The following is a 13,359-nucleotide window of genomic DNA, read 5'->3' on the forward strand; positions in this document are numbered from 1 at the left end:
AGTGGAACTTCAAGACGGCGCTATACGCAGACTCTCCAATTGAATTTCGGAAAAATATCATTCACTCACAGCGGAACAGAAAACCTATACAAATTCATTCACGAATTGAGCTCATTACAGAGAATTTTTCAAAAAATTATGGAATTTTAGTAGCTCCTAATCGAAAGATCTCCGAAAGGCTACAAAACCGCAATTTGCAAGTGAATCAAAAATTTTAATTCTAACCAATTCTATCTAAACTATCACAAAAACCCGTTTTTGATGGGTGGAAAAAAAGTGTACATCAAAATCACGCAGACTGACTGTGTTTTTCTAAATTTTTTTCAATGAAAAAACTTAGTTCGACTGACATGTTTAATTTTTTCTTTTTTTGGTTTGATGTCTGTTAAATTGACATGTTTCAACTCTCATATGTCGTCTTATGCCATGTTTTTAATGTCTCATCCTCTTCATTACCTAGTACCGCGTATTTAAGGTTTTAAACTGAAAATCCATCCCATAAGACCCAAAAATAAAAAGCAGTCACATAAATCGCAAACCTTTTCAATTGGTCAAGAAATACTAAAATGACTCCCGGTAAAAGCTAGCCGCTTGGCGCATTACGCGCGCGGTCGGTTACCGGTGGTAACTGGACTGTCGTGCCGTTATTATTATGTGTTAGAATAGATCTCGTTTACATGCTAAAGGTCATTGTCCTAATTGATGTTGACTGGTGCGTGGCCAAACTATGTTCGAGAACACTTTGCTTAGAAGGCCTTACGATCTGATCTGAAGCAGTATGTTATAAGACTGAATTAACATTGATAGCACATGTTTTTTATTGACTTTAGGGAATTAGTATTTGATTAAATTAAGTAAGGTATCACATCACAGCCGTAGAATACGCTTACTTCATGGCGCAGTCAGCAAATGACCAGTGTACGCAAGGAATCCGCTTTTGGCACAAGCAGACGGCACAGCCACCTAAAGAAGGGATAGATGAACCAATTGTTTAAAATTGGCATTGTCTGCGAACACAGGCCTAACGTTAAATACGTTATTAGGGCCGAAATCGACAACAATCACCAAACAACAGCTCCAGTAGAGGAACCAACCGTAGATGGCAAAACGGCTACGAATACTACAGATCATAAATTCTACAATCGAATTGCAGTCCAAAACTAGGTGGGAGAACAATTGTGAAGATGCTAGAAAAGCAGGAGTTTTATGCGATAGTAATACATGGGATATGGAGATGAGAAAAACCGAGTCACTCGTTTTTTTCTCTAGGAAGAAAGGGACAGAACCTTATCCAGAAATGTTATCCGAATTTGGATATCAGCGAAATTTTCATCTCAATGAGGATGTTTTGGTAGAAACTGCAGGTGGTTTTCCATAAACCGATATTCTGTAGGTTCGACAGATCCATACTTTTTTCACGTAAACAAGCAAAAGGGGAAATTGGATTAGTTCTACTGTCACCTGAAGGGCAAGGCGGAACATTGTGAGTTCGGGACAGGAGAAGACGTAATGGTTGAGTTCGGAAAGGACTCCAGATTACGCAATACGATTAGAGCAGAAACAGAAGAACCTCAAGTCTATCCGAGATACAGGTTGATATGGAAACCCGTTGAGCGGAGGTTAGAATTTCGTGCAATGTTATAGTATGATTTGTCGAGGGAAGTCATGCAAATCATATGGAAAATCAAGGTCGGTGCAGCATCACCAGGCTTTCCCGGCCACTTGTCAAGTTTGCAGAAAACGGGGAATGAAGAACCATTTTGCTAGAATGTATAGGAGTGGAGGCAAACAAGGCCAATCTAAAGCTAGCTCAAGATATAGAGGAGTACGAGGATCATCGTGAAGCGGAAAACGAACGAGACCTCCATTCCGTGGCAAGGTATATCGTGTTGATGAGGAAAAAAGTAACGTTCAGGTTGAGAGGAACTATGATGAAGAGTCAAGAAATCTGATAAGGTTGGAAAAGCAATTAGAAGTTTTTAATTCGGACTCATCGGATAATTATGGCGTGAAAGCAATTGATGATGTGACTAAAGATCCGAAGTTAGCTGAGTAACCAAAGGACGATTCCCTTACAAACTGCTGAAAGATATGGTTATTTAAAGTACTTCAGACAGACAAGAAAAAAAATACGGCCGCGAGTAGGTAATACTTAACATAGGTTTCTAGTGGATAGGTGGATAGTTGAAGCACTGCAAGTTTGATGCCACGACTTGTGGCAGCAATAGTCAATGAAAACTCGGAGCGAGCGTTTCGACAAGATTGATACAGGGTACTACGTGATTTCAACCAATATGACAACCAGAATCACGGCACACATAAATGTGATACTGAATCCAACGGTTGGGTGGTGAGAGACAAGTTCTGGACAGTGGTTGACAATAACAGGAGGCTAATTATGAGTCGCGAACTGTTCCAAGGTCTGGGCTTGAAAATGGTTCAAGAATTACTGTCCGTAATAAAAGGTAAATAAGGTTCCATTAATACTTTGGGGAAGATTACAAGGCACTAAAAAATTAATTTCTAAGAAATTTCCGAGATTATTTACAAAAAATGGGGTAACAAAAGATTTCAAACCTACAATTAAAAAGGGAGGTAAGCCCTGTCTTCTTGCAAAATAATTTATGGATGAAGTCAAAAGACTTGAAAAAACTGCGCACAAAGGTATAATGAAAAAATGCTCCGACCATCAGTTTGTTTCGGCTATCTTACTAGCCGTGAAAAAGGACAATTTGTTCAATTTGGCAATAATTTCGAAACAATTAAAAGTAGTAATTCAAATCATAGATAAAAAAGATCATATTAAAATAGTGAAAAGCTGTATGAAACAGCAGGATGACAAGAAGTTCATTGTTATTTAACAGAAATGCAAAAATGAAGAAATTGAATGACTGGGTTTTAAAGCGTCAAATTGGGGTATCAAACCCTGGAATCGAAATCTGAATCCCTTGCAAAAATACCGTCGCCTGAAACAATAAAACAGCTCAAGTCTTACATTGGATTGGTGCACTATGTGAAAAAATTCATACCAGGTTTAGCGGCATTGTTTTCGGCATTTAGGGATCTATTCAAAATCGGCAAAAAGAAAAGATTTGTTTCAAATTAAAAACCCGAAAAATAATTTCATTTGGTCCAGTAAAAATTTTTGAGACAATGGAAAACGCTCAATTTGTCAGAAATTTGGAAACCAGAATGAAATGTAATGCTTCTAATGAAGACCTGGGGCGGCCGTTGAACAATAAAACAGTAGGTTGGTAAAGTGTGGCTTTTGGGTCACGCTCCGTTATTTTGGCCGAAATGGAGTATAGTAATAATGTGCTCGAATTATTAGGTGTTGTATTGTCTATACAGCGTTTTCGGTTTTATTTATATGGCCAACTGTTCTTTTTGGTCCAAGACCATAAAGCGTTACTCAGTATACTCAAACATAACCCTTCTAACAAAACTTATAGAAATAGATTTACGAGATGATTAGGCCGTTTGATTCCAGGTACGTTTAACATAGAGCAAAATCAAGGAAAATAAATGTCAAGGTAAAAATCGATTACATTTCGCGTATTCTGGCAAAGAAGCAAAATCACCCTCGAAAACTGATGAGGAAATTGTTGTTGCTCGATTTAAATCAGTTAGTAATTTTTTACTTATTTTCAAATTGTTCGATAAGCAATCGAACGGGAATTCGGGGCATATTTGATGTTTGAAAACGAGTATGGGTTTAAGTAACTTCACTAATTACTCAGCTGTGATTGGTCCAATGAGTGCAATGATTTCACAATTCAGAAAGCGCACGAAAAATAGCGTACCGTATTGTGAACGTTCTAAACTTCAACAGTTTGAAATTAGTAATGATATTTTTCAGCACTATCAGAGTAGCAATCATTTGCAAGATCAACTAGAGTCAGGAAATAGCAAATTGAAAAGGGAAAATTTTGGAAGTTACCAAAAATGTGAGGCAATGCGAGGCAATGCGATTTTTTTTTTTGACTATGCAAACTACATCACTGAAAATGAGAAAAGTTGGCCAGCGAAATAGATACATTTATAGAAGTCAGGAAAATTTTCCAAGGAGAAAGAGGATGATTCCAGCGAAGCGGGAGAAAGGTAAAGATGAGTCAACTAAAAGAAATGAAAACCGGAAGGTGTTTCGGAAAAAAATCCGGACAAAACAACCTTCGGGAAGGAAAGAGAGGCTCATAAACCAAAGGAGAAAAAAGAATTAATCGCTGTTGCGCGAGATCAAAAAGCACATAAATCAGAAGAAAGAAATCTTAAGTCGATATGATACGGTTAACAAGGAGGAAAACAAAAGAGGGAGAAAAGCTGATATTATCAGATCCAATGGAAAAAAAAGATTGAGAATACTTCTAACTGAAAAATAGTTGCTGCGCTGACGAACCGAGACGGAAAGCTGAAAGAAAATCTGGACTGCATCATCAAAAAAAGAGGAGCGAATTAGACCAGTATAATCGAGGGGTTGTGAAATGAGGGATAATCAAGGTTGATGTTAAAAATGCAATCCCAAATCGATTGCAACCAACCAGCAGTAGTGGACGTTTTCTACTCAGTTCACCCGGGTGAAGCAGGGGCTACGGACGTAGCAGAGAAAATTTGCTGGCCGAGAAAGAACATGGACATCGTACTCAAGTCATCAGCGGGCAAAATTTGCACAAAAAATGGTAAAAACCTGAAAACCATCATACCAAAAAATTAAGCAAAACCACTACACATTTTGAAAGAGCCGAACGAAGAGTTCTAATTTGATTTCATGCGACCAATTATTCATGAAAAGCGTTCACAATTTCTATGTGCGATTGATCGGTGTCCTAGGTTTCTTTCATGCAAAATTTTCAAGAATGCAAACGCTAGAAACGTGCTCCGAATCTTCGAGTTTAACATTAGACTACTTGAGTTCCCTGGGGCGATAAGAGTTGATCAGGCGACATGCATCACAGATTTGGTGGTAAAAACTTTTGCTGAAGAAAATATTATAAGACTTTTGATATCGACGATGGATGATCATCGAGCGCCAAGAACAGTAGAACGATTGATTCGTACACTCAGAGAGAGAGAGAGAGAGAGAGAGAGAGAGAGAGTAGGATGTATAAAAGTAGAAAAGAATGAAAAACTTAAATAACTTAAGAACCTACTCCACTTAATACATCAACTGAGAATCACAAAGGAAAGGGTTATAAGCTGTCACCATTTCAAGCACATTTTAGCAGCTATCGGACTACTCCAACATCAACTATAATAACTGAACCTTGGAGTCGTGTGTTCATCCCTACCAGTTTATGTAGGATAATTTTGATCACGCTCCTACTGGACGACAAGGAAGTTAAAACCAGGAACTCAAAAGTGACGTTGTGGTAGAGAGCTGAAAAATAAACGAATGCAAAAATTGGATTCAGAGACGTTATCTCGGACGACATTGCAAATAGTAGTAAAATCGCTAGAGGAGAAATTCAGATTGTACACAGTTAAGGGCAGGATCAGCCGGCTAATTGCAAACGTGGCTAGGAAAACGGGTCGTACGGTCCGAGCGAAGGATGTTGAAAAAATTTTTGATTAGATGCACCAGGATGAACAGATAGAAAGAGTAAGAACCGAAGCACAGCTTCATAAACACTAACTAGTCGAAAATCTTGATGAGACGAAAAAAAATCGTAAAAGTCAGTCAAAAACGAAGCATTAGAAACCTTCCAGACAAGGGAGACCGCAACAAGTCCAGGAGAGTGATTCAGAAAGAGGAAGCGATGATAACAGGGAGGTCGCATTGCCAGATACCAGGCGTCGAGTTGGGATTCCAGGCCCCATGTGAAGCTGAGGACTTGCCAGGACTACCATCAAGTGACATAATAAGTCAACAGGAGCTAAGCCTAACACCAACACAAAAAGCTGCTAGCAATGTGACATCGAAATTGTCAGATTGTGCGTTTGAGTAAAATAGCGAGGAAAACGAGAATAATCGAAGGCGGAGTCCCATATTGCTTTGTGAGTGAAATAAAATGGAGTGATGCGGTGATTCCACAACGAAACGTTCAAGAAGAAGGAAACAAACGAAAGCGGAATCACGGAAGACGAAATCACAGCGGAAAACAAACAACGCGACATTCGCAGCGAAAACGAAAGAGAAGTTTTCGACATATAAGCTTGTCAGGCAAACAGAAGACTGACTTTCAAAGAAAACTTTCTATTTTTCAAAATTTTCATGAAAGCTATTTAAAACTAATATTGCCCAAGAGGCTATGTGATGGTGGTACCGTTATGTGATAGAATAGATCCAATGTATGCTAAAAGTCCTTGTCACAATTGCTGTTGACTGGTGCCTGGCAAAACTATGTGCGATAACACATTGTATATTTGTCGTCACAGTATGTTCTGAGACTGAATTGTTATTGATAGGAAAAGTTGTTTATTGAGTTCAAAGAATTAGTGTGTGATTCTCTTTAGTAAGGTATGACTTCACAGCCGTAATATACGCTTACTTCAGGCTCTAATGGTTAGTTATACAGAGTCCCACCCATTATGTGGCTTGTTTTTTGATATTTGATCAATAAACAAACAATCTAACTAGTTTTTGGCTGAAATTTCAACCAATCAGAATTCGGACAAATTTTGTGACTTATGCGACTGATTTTCTATTTTGGGTCCTATGAATCTTGGGACCTATTGAAATTCACCCACCTTATTAGGAAATGCATGATTTTTGTAACTTGATTTGTAGAGCAAGTGACTGCTCAAATATACTGAAGGGGTCTCACTTCAAAAAGATTGAACCATCATTTATCTTCTCCAAGAAGTTGGAACAAAAGTATCCACACCTCCGTTTTTCCTTCTGTCAAAGTGACCCTATGTGTTTAGTCATTGGGTCTACCGAGTTTACTGTTTGTCACATTATCTTGATTTTATTTGATCGGGAAGATCAGGATGTACAATATCTTTACAATGCGATATCAAGAGCCCGAGTAATGTGCCGTGTTCACGTAATAGTCAATGACAAAAATAGTAGAAATCAATTGGATTATTTATTGCGATTTTTTCGAGATGCAAGAATTGAAGACGAATATGAAAATGTAGCCGAGCTATCGAATTTGATGTGCAAGACAACATATGAAGAGCTTCGTTATTGCCATTGCTTGTCGTCATATCCATCATCTCCAACAGCTATAGAAGTCGAAACAACGCTACAAGGTAAGACCAGGGAAACTAGGGCTCTTTTCCTCCCCCTATATGCATTTCATAAATTCTATATTCATAGTTGAATTTTTGAAAATAATTGAATGGCTGGATGCATTGTTTTACAATTTTTTTACAGTTTGATTGCTCTATCTTTTTCACAGCTTCCTATTTTCAATTTTTTTCAAAACTACCCCCCCCCCCACCCTCCCATAATCTCAATTTCCATTTTTGAAGAACTACTATAATGTTGTCATAGTTTTTAGCTGCAAAACATGTTGGAATAAAGTTTTACTGAACCCTTCCCCCCTCCCCCTCCTTCCGATGGTTTTTTATAAAAAGTGTTTCTGAAAAGTGGGCTTTGAATTTTTATTTTGACTGATATTTATCCATCAATTCATACATTTGAAACACTGCTTCAGTTCAGTGGAAAACAGCTGCAGATACAATCTTGAGAGGATCGAGTGGCAAGAGCACACACGATACAGCAATGGAGATCCTCATTGCAGTAGAACATACCTGCCCTACGAGTGGCATTATAATAGTCACAGTCCATGCTAAAGATAGTGACTATAGTTTAAAGTGTGAAGATAGAGTTGGTGAGACAGCAGAGTGGATAGACAGGACAGACTGTCCCTACAACATGCACATCTACACTGTCTATCGTCAATACCATAACAACAGAAGAGCTGCAACTTATGAAGAGATGGAGGAGGCACAGAGTGTGATGGGGAGTGTAATGTCTAATATGAAGAGTAGAAAGGGTATGACCTCACAGAAGATAAGAGATGAGGTCATTATTCGACTGGAGAGAAGTGGATTAAAGTGGATGTGGATAGGAGTCGGGAGAGGAGATGGAAAGTTTTGGGACAGATGTTATTCGGGTCGTTTTGCTGAAAGAATTGGCTCTAACTACGATATTAATATCTGTCTGGGAGACTAAAAGGCACCAAATAGCTTCAAACCTCTAATTTACTAGTATACTTTTCATCATATTTCACTCATTAAAACTAACCCAGTGCAACAGTATTTCTTTTAGTTTTCGGCTTAACTGTCATGAACAAAATAAACTAAAACAAACTACCATAAAAGTAAATTCAAAACTTGCTCATAAAATGTTTTCTTGTTAATTTGGGTTCCTTTTTATCAAACGCCCTTTTTTCAAATCAGTGAAGCGTGTTCCTCAAAACCCAGGATTTGATTTTATATGTTAGTCTGATTGCTTTCCGGACAAACGGAAAACCAAAGCGACTTGTTTTTTATTTGCGAAGTTTTTGTACATTATGGTGAAGCAATGCGCTACCGCGGACTATCCTTTTGTCTCTACATTTTTGAATAACAACAAGACTGCTCGTATCAGGGTGAAACCCTGAATGTTCCGACTGAATGTTCCGAAATTATTCCGACTGAATGTTCCGACTGAATGTTCCGAAAGCCCTGAATGTTCCGAAATTATTTTTTGCCGTTAAAAAATTGCCGTTAAAAAAGGCTAGTTAAAAAGTCGAAATTTGTCTGAAGAAAAAAAAACTCACCCGAGCCCAAATATTCCGTTACTTTTGTATCGAAAGTCGAAACAAAAATTGTGAGAAAACTTGGTCAACTTTTTCCATTACTTCTGATTCACGCTACAAGAGACATTTAGTTCTGTTATGAACTGTAATTGATTATGGAATGTCATCGAATTTAAAGCTGTGTTGAATCAATCCCAATAGTTCTTTTCGTTCAATATCCACATTCACATGTGAATTTTTGGGGGTTAAATTTTGCCATTTGGTTCAAGTTTGATAATTGACGCGCGCTATTTTTCTGATACCATTATAACACATAAGCCTTCAAAGACGTTTACTGCAAAACGGCACTTAAAAAATTTACAAGAAGATTAAAAAAAAAACATTTGAAATTTAAATACGTCAGAGCAATCATAAATTTTTGGTGCATGATGACAGCTTTTCGGCTTTTTACAAACATATTTTATTTCCTTTTTCCGACTTTGTGACAGAATAATTGTGCTCGAATACTTGTGCAGAATAAAGAAAGTGACAGAATAATTGTGCTCGGCGTTGTATTATTTCATCACTAATGCTTCGACTTGGTACCTAGCCAGTTCTGATCCGTTTTCTTAAAATTAAAGTAAGACTTCGTTAACCACAATTTTGTGGCGTGTGATGGCAGTTTTTGGGCTTTTATATCAGCATGTTCAGAAATTATTTGTGATCATTTTTTGTAATTTTATGAGGTATCTGAAATTTCCGCGCAAGAAAAAAAAACACGCAATACATTTATTGTAAAATAAACGCTTCAGAGACCCAGAAAACGATACAAAGTGGATAGAGGCAAGCTATATGGTCTTATCTATTTTATTCTATGCAAAACCCAGCCTTTGGTACTTGAGATAGCGAGTGGAAGACAATATGAAAATACTCGGTAAATATTGATTTGAATTTTTTTTATTTTAGGAAAAAGGTTGTCGGTTTTTTTTTCGCTGGAACAACTATAAGAGTGGTAGATTTAGAAATTTTGACAGAAACTTTTTAAAATTTGTGAATCTACCACTCTTATAGTTGTTCTAGCGAAAAAAAACCAACATTCTTTTTCTTAATTAGTTTTCTTTTCAACATGTGATATTACTAAGAAATATGTAAATTCAAGTTTTCGTAATCAGGGAAAAAATCACATGTTCCTTGTTTAGGGTGCTCCCCAAAGTGACAGTTTTTAATCAAACATAGTTGTTCATAAATTGTATCGTCCTCATTGATTGCCCGAGAATCATAAATCGCAGATGCTTTTACTTAAAGACGTGATGGATGTTGAGAAACTTCTTTTAATCCAAAGATTCCCAAGAAGGTACGAGCAAGTTATAGGGCATTTTGCAAGAAAGTGAGAGATATATTCAACCTCGGACAGGTACTGAAATTTCAATGGGTCAATTTTTTGACCCCGCTTCTAGAGTACACCCTTATCTGTATACAATTGAAAAGCTTTTTGTTTTACATAGTCTTTTTTAGAAACTGTTAACTTAGCCCTTTTCCATAGCCAGATAGTTTTTTTCCTGCTTCTTCCAGCCCGATGTCAAAATTGAGGACATTTTTTCCTTTCTGGAGGCCCAACGCGCAATGTTGAGACAAAGAATTTGTCTATCTCATTACTTTTCGTAAATATTTTTTATAATTGGCCTCCTTGATGACCCGCGTATCACCAGTTTTCCATCCCGCGTATCACCAGTTTTCAGTTTCAACTTAAAACATTTGGACTCATTTTTCAAACAACCTTTTAGGTTCGAGATTATTGGCGGTCGAACTTTTTGGATTGTTTTATTGAGCCACTCCTTCGCTTGTTCATCACAATAGAGACATGTGCTCATTACACTTTGAATTTTTGCCGTCGAAATTTTGCATTGAATCTTTGGCCAGCAAACACCTACATTACTGAATGCTCCTTTAAGGTACAGAATTTTTGTTTCAGTTTTCTTGTCCTGCCCCGCTTACAGCAACTAACTTATTTCTCGGAACTTTTTTCAATGTGTTTCTCAAAAGGGATCTGTTGCTTACGATGAAGAACTTTTGGTAGGAAAAAAGTTGTCTTTTTGCACTAAAACGGATAACTTGATTAAATTCTTTTTTCTTATCATTGCTTATTTTAATAAATTTTTCATCATTTGCAGTTTCAGTCAATTGTTCATATTACAGGGGGATCGCAAGTACTTTATGGATGATAGATTGCGTTGTTCCTGCAAAGTGTCAATCTTAGTTTTGTCTCCATTTATTTCGAATTTGGTTCCTCGGCAAAAATTATCATATCATACTACAAAAATCCGATTTATGCAGTTACAGTACAATGTATTTACACCATCTGCTCGAGCTAACACTCAATGTTTCACTGGATGTCCAAACCACTGATGTCCTATCAAGATTTCAAGAAGAGGCTCCAAAGCGAGGAGCGGACATCCTTGTCGTATACAACATACAAGTGATATTTCTTCTCTGAGAAAACCATTCACATCTACCAAGGTTTTTGTTTTTCCGTACTAGTTTTCGAGAATGTCAACCTGCAGCAGGTTAAATTCGTTTTTACGCAGTAATTGAATTATATACTTCCAATCCACGAGGTCAAATGCTTGGGTAAAATCAATACTCAATACACACTCTTTCTGTTGCGGCTTATCAATTCTAATTTCCCTATCAGACGTTTCACTATGCATATTTCTGTTTTGTAGTTATGTATTGTTGTCGGATTTTAGAACTTTTTGTAATCCTTTTTAAACCTAGCTGCGAGAAGGTTGGAAAAAGTTCCTTGAACTGTAATAACGAACCTTATAGGTCCGAAGTCAGCTGCTGTTTTGATACTTGTTTTTTAGTATTAGTTTGACAAGCGCTAAATGAAAAGTTTGTAACATCGGTTTTCCAACTAGTGCTCGCTAAACTTTTGAAAATAATTTTCGGGAAAAATAATTTTAGGTTGTGAATAGAATTCAAATGTCAGCCCATCTGGATCTGGACTTGTTTATGTGCTCAGCTTCTCAATTAATTTTTCTAGCTCAAATAAAGTGAGTAGCTATGTTTTCTTTGTCTTCATCGCTTATCGTTTTTGATAGAAATCTCAAAAATTGAAGCGATTGAGGTTTTCCTCATTTCGATATCTGTAAAGATCTTTGTAGTAACAAATCACCCCGTCCAGTATCACATATGAATTATTCATTCGTCAGCTCTCCAGATTTACACTTGAAACCATCTAGTGAGATTTTTTGACTAGCAATGCTGTATCAAAAAAAACAGCTTTGAGTTTGCCTTCGAAAACCTCATCAATGATTTTTTCATGGTTGATAGCTTCTCCTTGAATTCCTGTAATAAAAAAACTCCAGAGTTTTTGATAAGCCTTCTTGTTTTGATTATCTTGTAAACTTATGGTTTCAAGATGTTACTGAGTTGCTTCTTTTTGTTTTTTTCTCTATGCTTTTCTTTTTCAGAAAAAAAAAACATCTCGAAAAATCTCAAAGTTTCTGTTCGATAGATACCATAGAAGTTCGGTTTAAAATCAGGGCTAAATCATGCAATAGTCTGTCATTGTAAGTAGCTTTCAGTGTTTTTAAATCGTAATAAATGCATCTTTGATCCTTCCACCCGATTTCTTCTCACCTGTTCTTCTCTCTTTTCATGTTGTTTATGCATTCAGATCACCGGCTAGGACATTTTCCTTTCTGGTTTAGTTTCTTTAGTGTGAGTAAATCTTCAATTGCTTGGCAGCACGGATTAATCTCCGCAGATTTTCTTTATAAAATTTTGCCCATGAAAAACTAGTAGTCAGTAAAGTAGGAAACAATACCAGTATTCGCTTTTTCAATCAATTTTACGTTTGAAGACCAATTTCCCACAGTAAGAAGTCCTCTACTTCTTTCCGTACTTGGTTAAAAATGACATTTCGGATTAATTCGGTTTTCACCTCATGGAGGCAAACGATATGAAGTTCTGATTTAATCGGTTTCTCAAAAGTTTTTTTTCTAAAAACTGAATAAAAGTGAGGCTTTTGTCATTGCCGGTATATCCGGGTTGTTATATTATTCTTCCTTCAATTCGTTTTCGTATTCAGCTCCGTGCGCCCGGTGATTTTTCTGCTTTATTCGCAATTTAGTGTTCAGAAGAATTTAGTGTTCGAAAGTATACCATTATCGGGTTGTTTTGACTCTCGCGAGTTTTTCTTGAAGCAGTACTGCTTTTTTGTGTTTTGCTCGTAGTCAACTCTCGGTTTTTTGATTGATTATCATTTGCCTTCCTCTCTTCCGTTGGTTTTTGTTTCATTTATATTTATTTTACACTGTTTTCTGGTATTCCGGGTTTTAACGTTGGTATGTTTCCAGTATGATCATAAGTTTCAACCAGCAATAGTTTTTATGATGTCCCGTGTACTTCATCCCGAGTGATCTGCAATGATTGGATTCTAGTGCTGAGGGATTATTCGCATAGAATTCCATTTTGTCAATCTCTAAAGTTTCTGTGCATTTCTGCTCAGGTTTTAATCTAGTCAAAATTATTTTTGTCTTCAACGATTATTTTTGAACACGCTCTACATGTGAAAACAAAACCTCAATGATTCGTTTTGTGCTTTTGCTTCCAAATTGGTGAGCCTTAATCCGTTTTAGGTAACTGAATAGAATCAATTACCTGCTGGTCGGGCAAAGAATTTGGCAAA

The 13,359-nt window shown here is 36.9% G+C and overlaps 1 protein-coding gene across 3 annotated transcripts in view; it reads left to right on the top strand.

Annotated features, from left to right (window-relative positions):
• Window positions 1-8,255, top strand: part of LOC134853373 (uncharacterized) — a 33,144-nt gene extending 24,889 nt beyond the window's left edge. Inside the window, exons 1-3 of one of the 3 annotated variants that reach the window (XM_063869355.1) lie at window positions 2,125-2,465; window positions 6,862-7,191; window positions 7,599-8,255. In XM_063869355.1, coding sequence (XP_063725425.1) covers window positions 2,399-2,465; window positions 6,862-7,191; window positions 7,599-8,119 — 918 coding nt within the window. In that variant the 5' untranslated portion in view covers window positions 2,125-2,398 and the 3' untranslated portion in view covers window positions 8,120-8,255. Of the gene's footprint in view, window positions 1-2,124; window positions 2,466-3,727; window positions 6,500-6,724; window positions 7,192-7,598 lie in introns of those variants that run through there. The other 2 variants (XR_010164355.1, XR_010164356.1) reach the window with 2 other exon arrangements.
• Window positions 8,256-13,359: the final 5,104 nt, after the last annotated feature.

The sequence above is a fragment of the Symsagittifera roscoffensis genome, chromosome 8 (genome assembly GCF_963678635.1).
Source record: "Symsagittifera roscoffensis chromosome 8, txSymRosc1.1, whole genome shotgun sequence".
Lineage (NCBI taxonomy): Eukaryota > Metazoa > Xenacoelomorpha > Acoela > Convolutidae > Symsagittifera > Symsagittifera roscoffensis.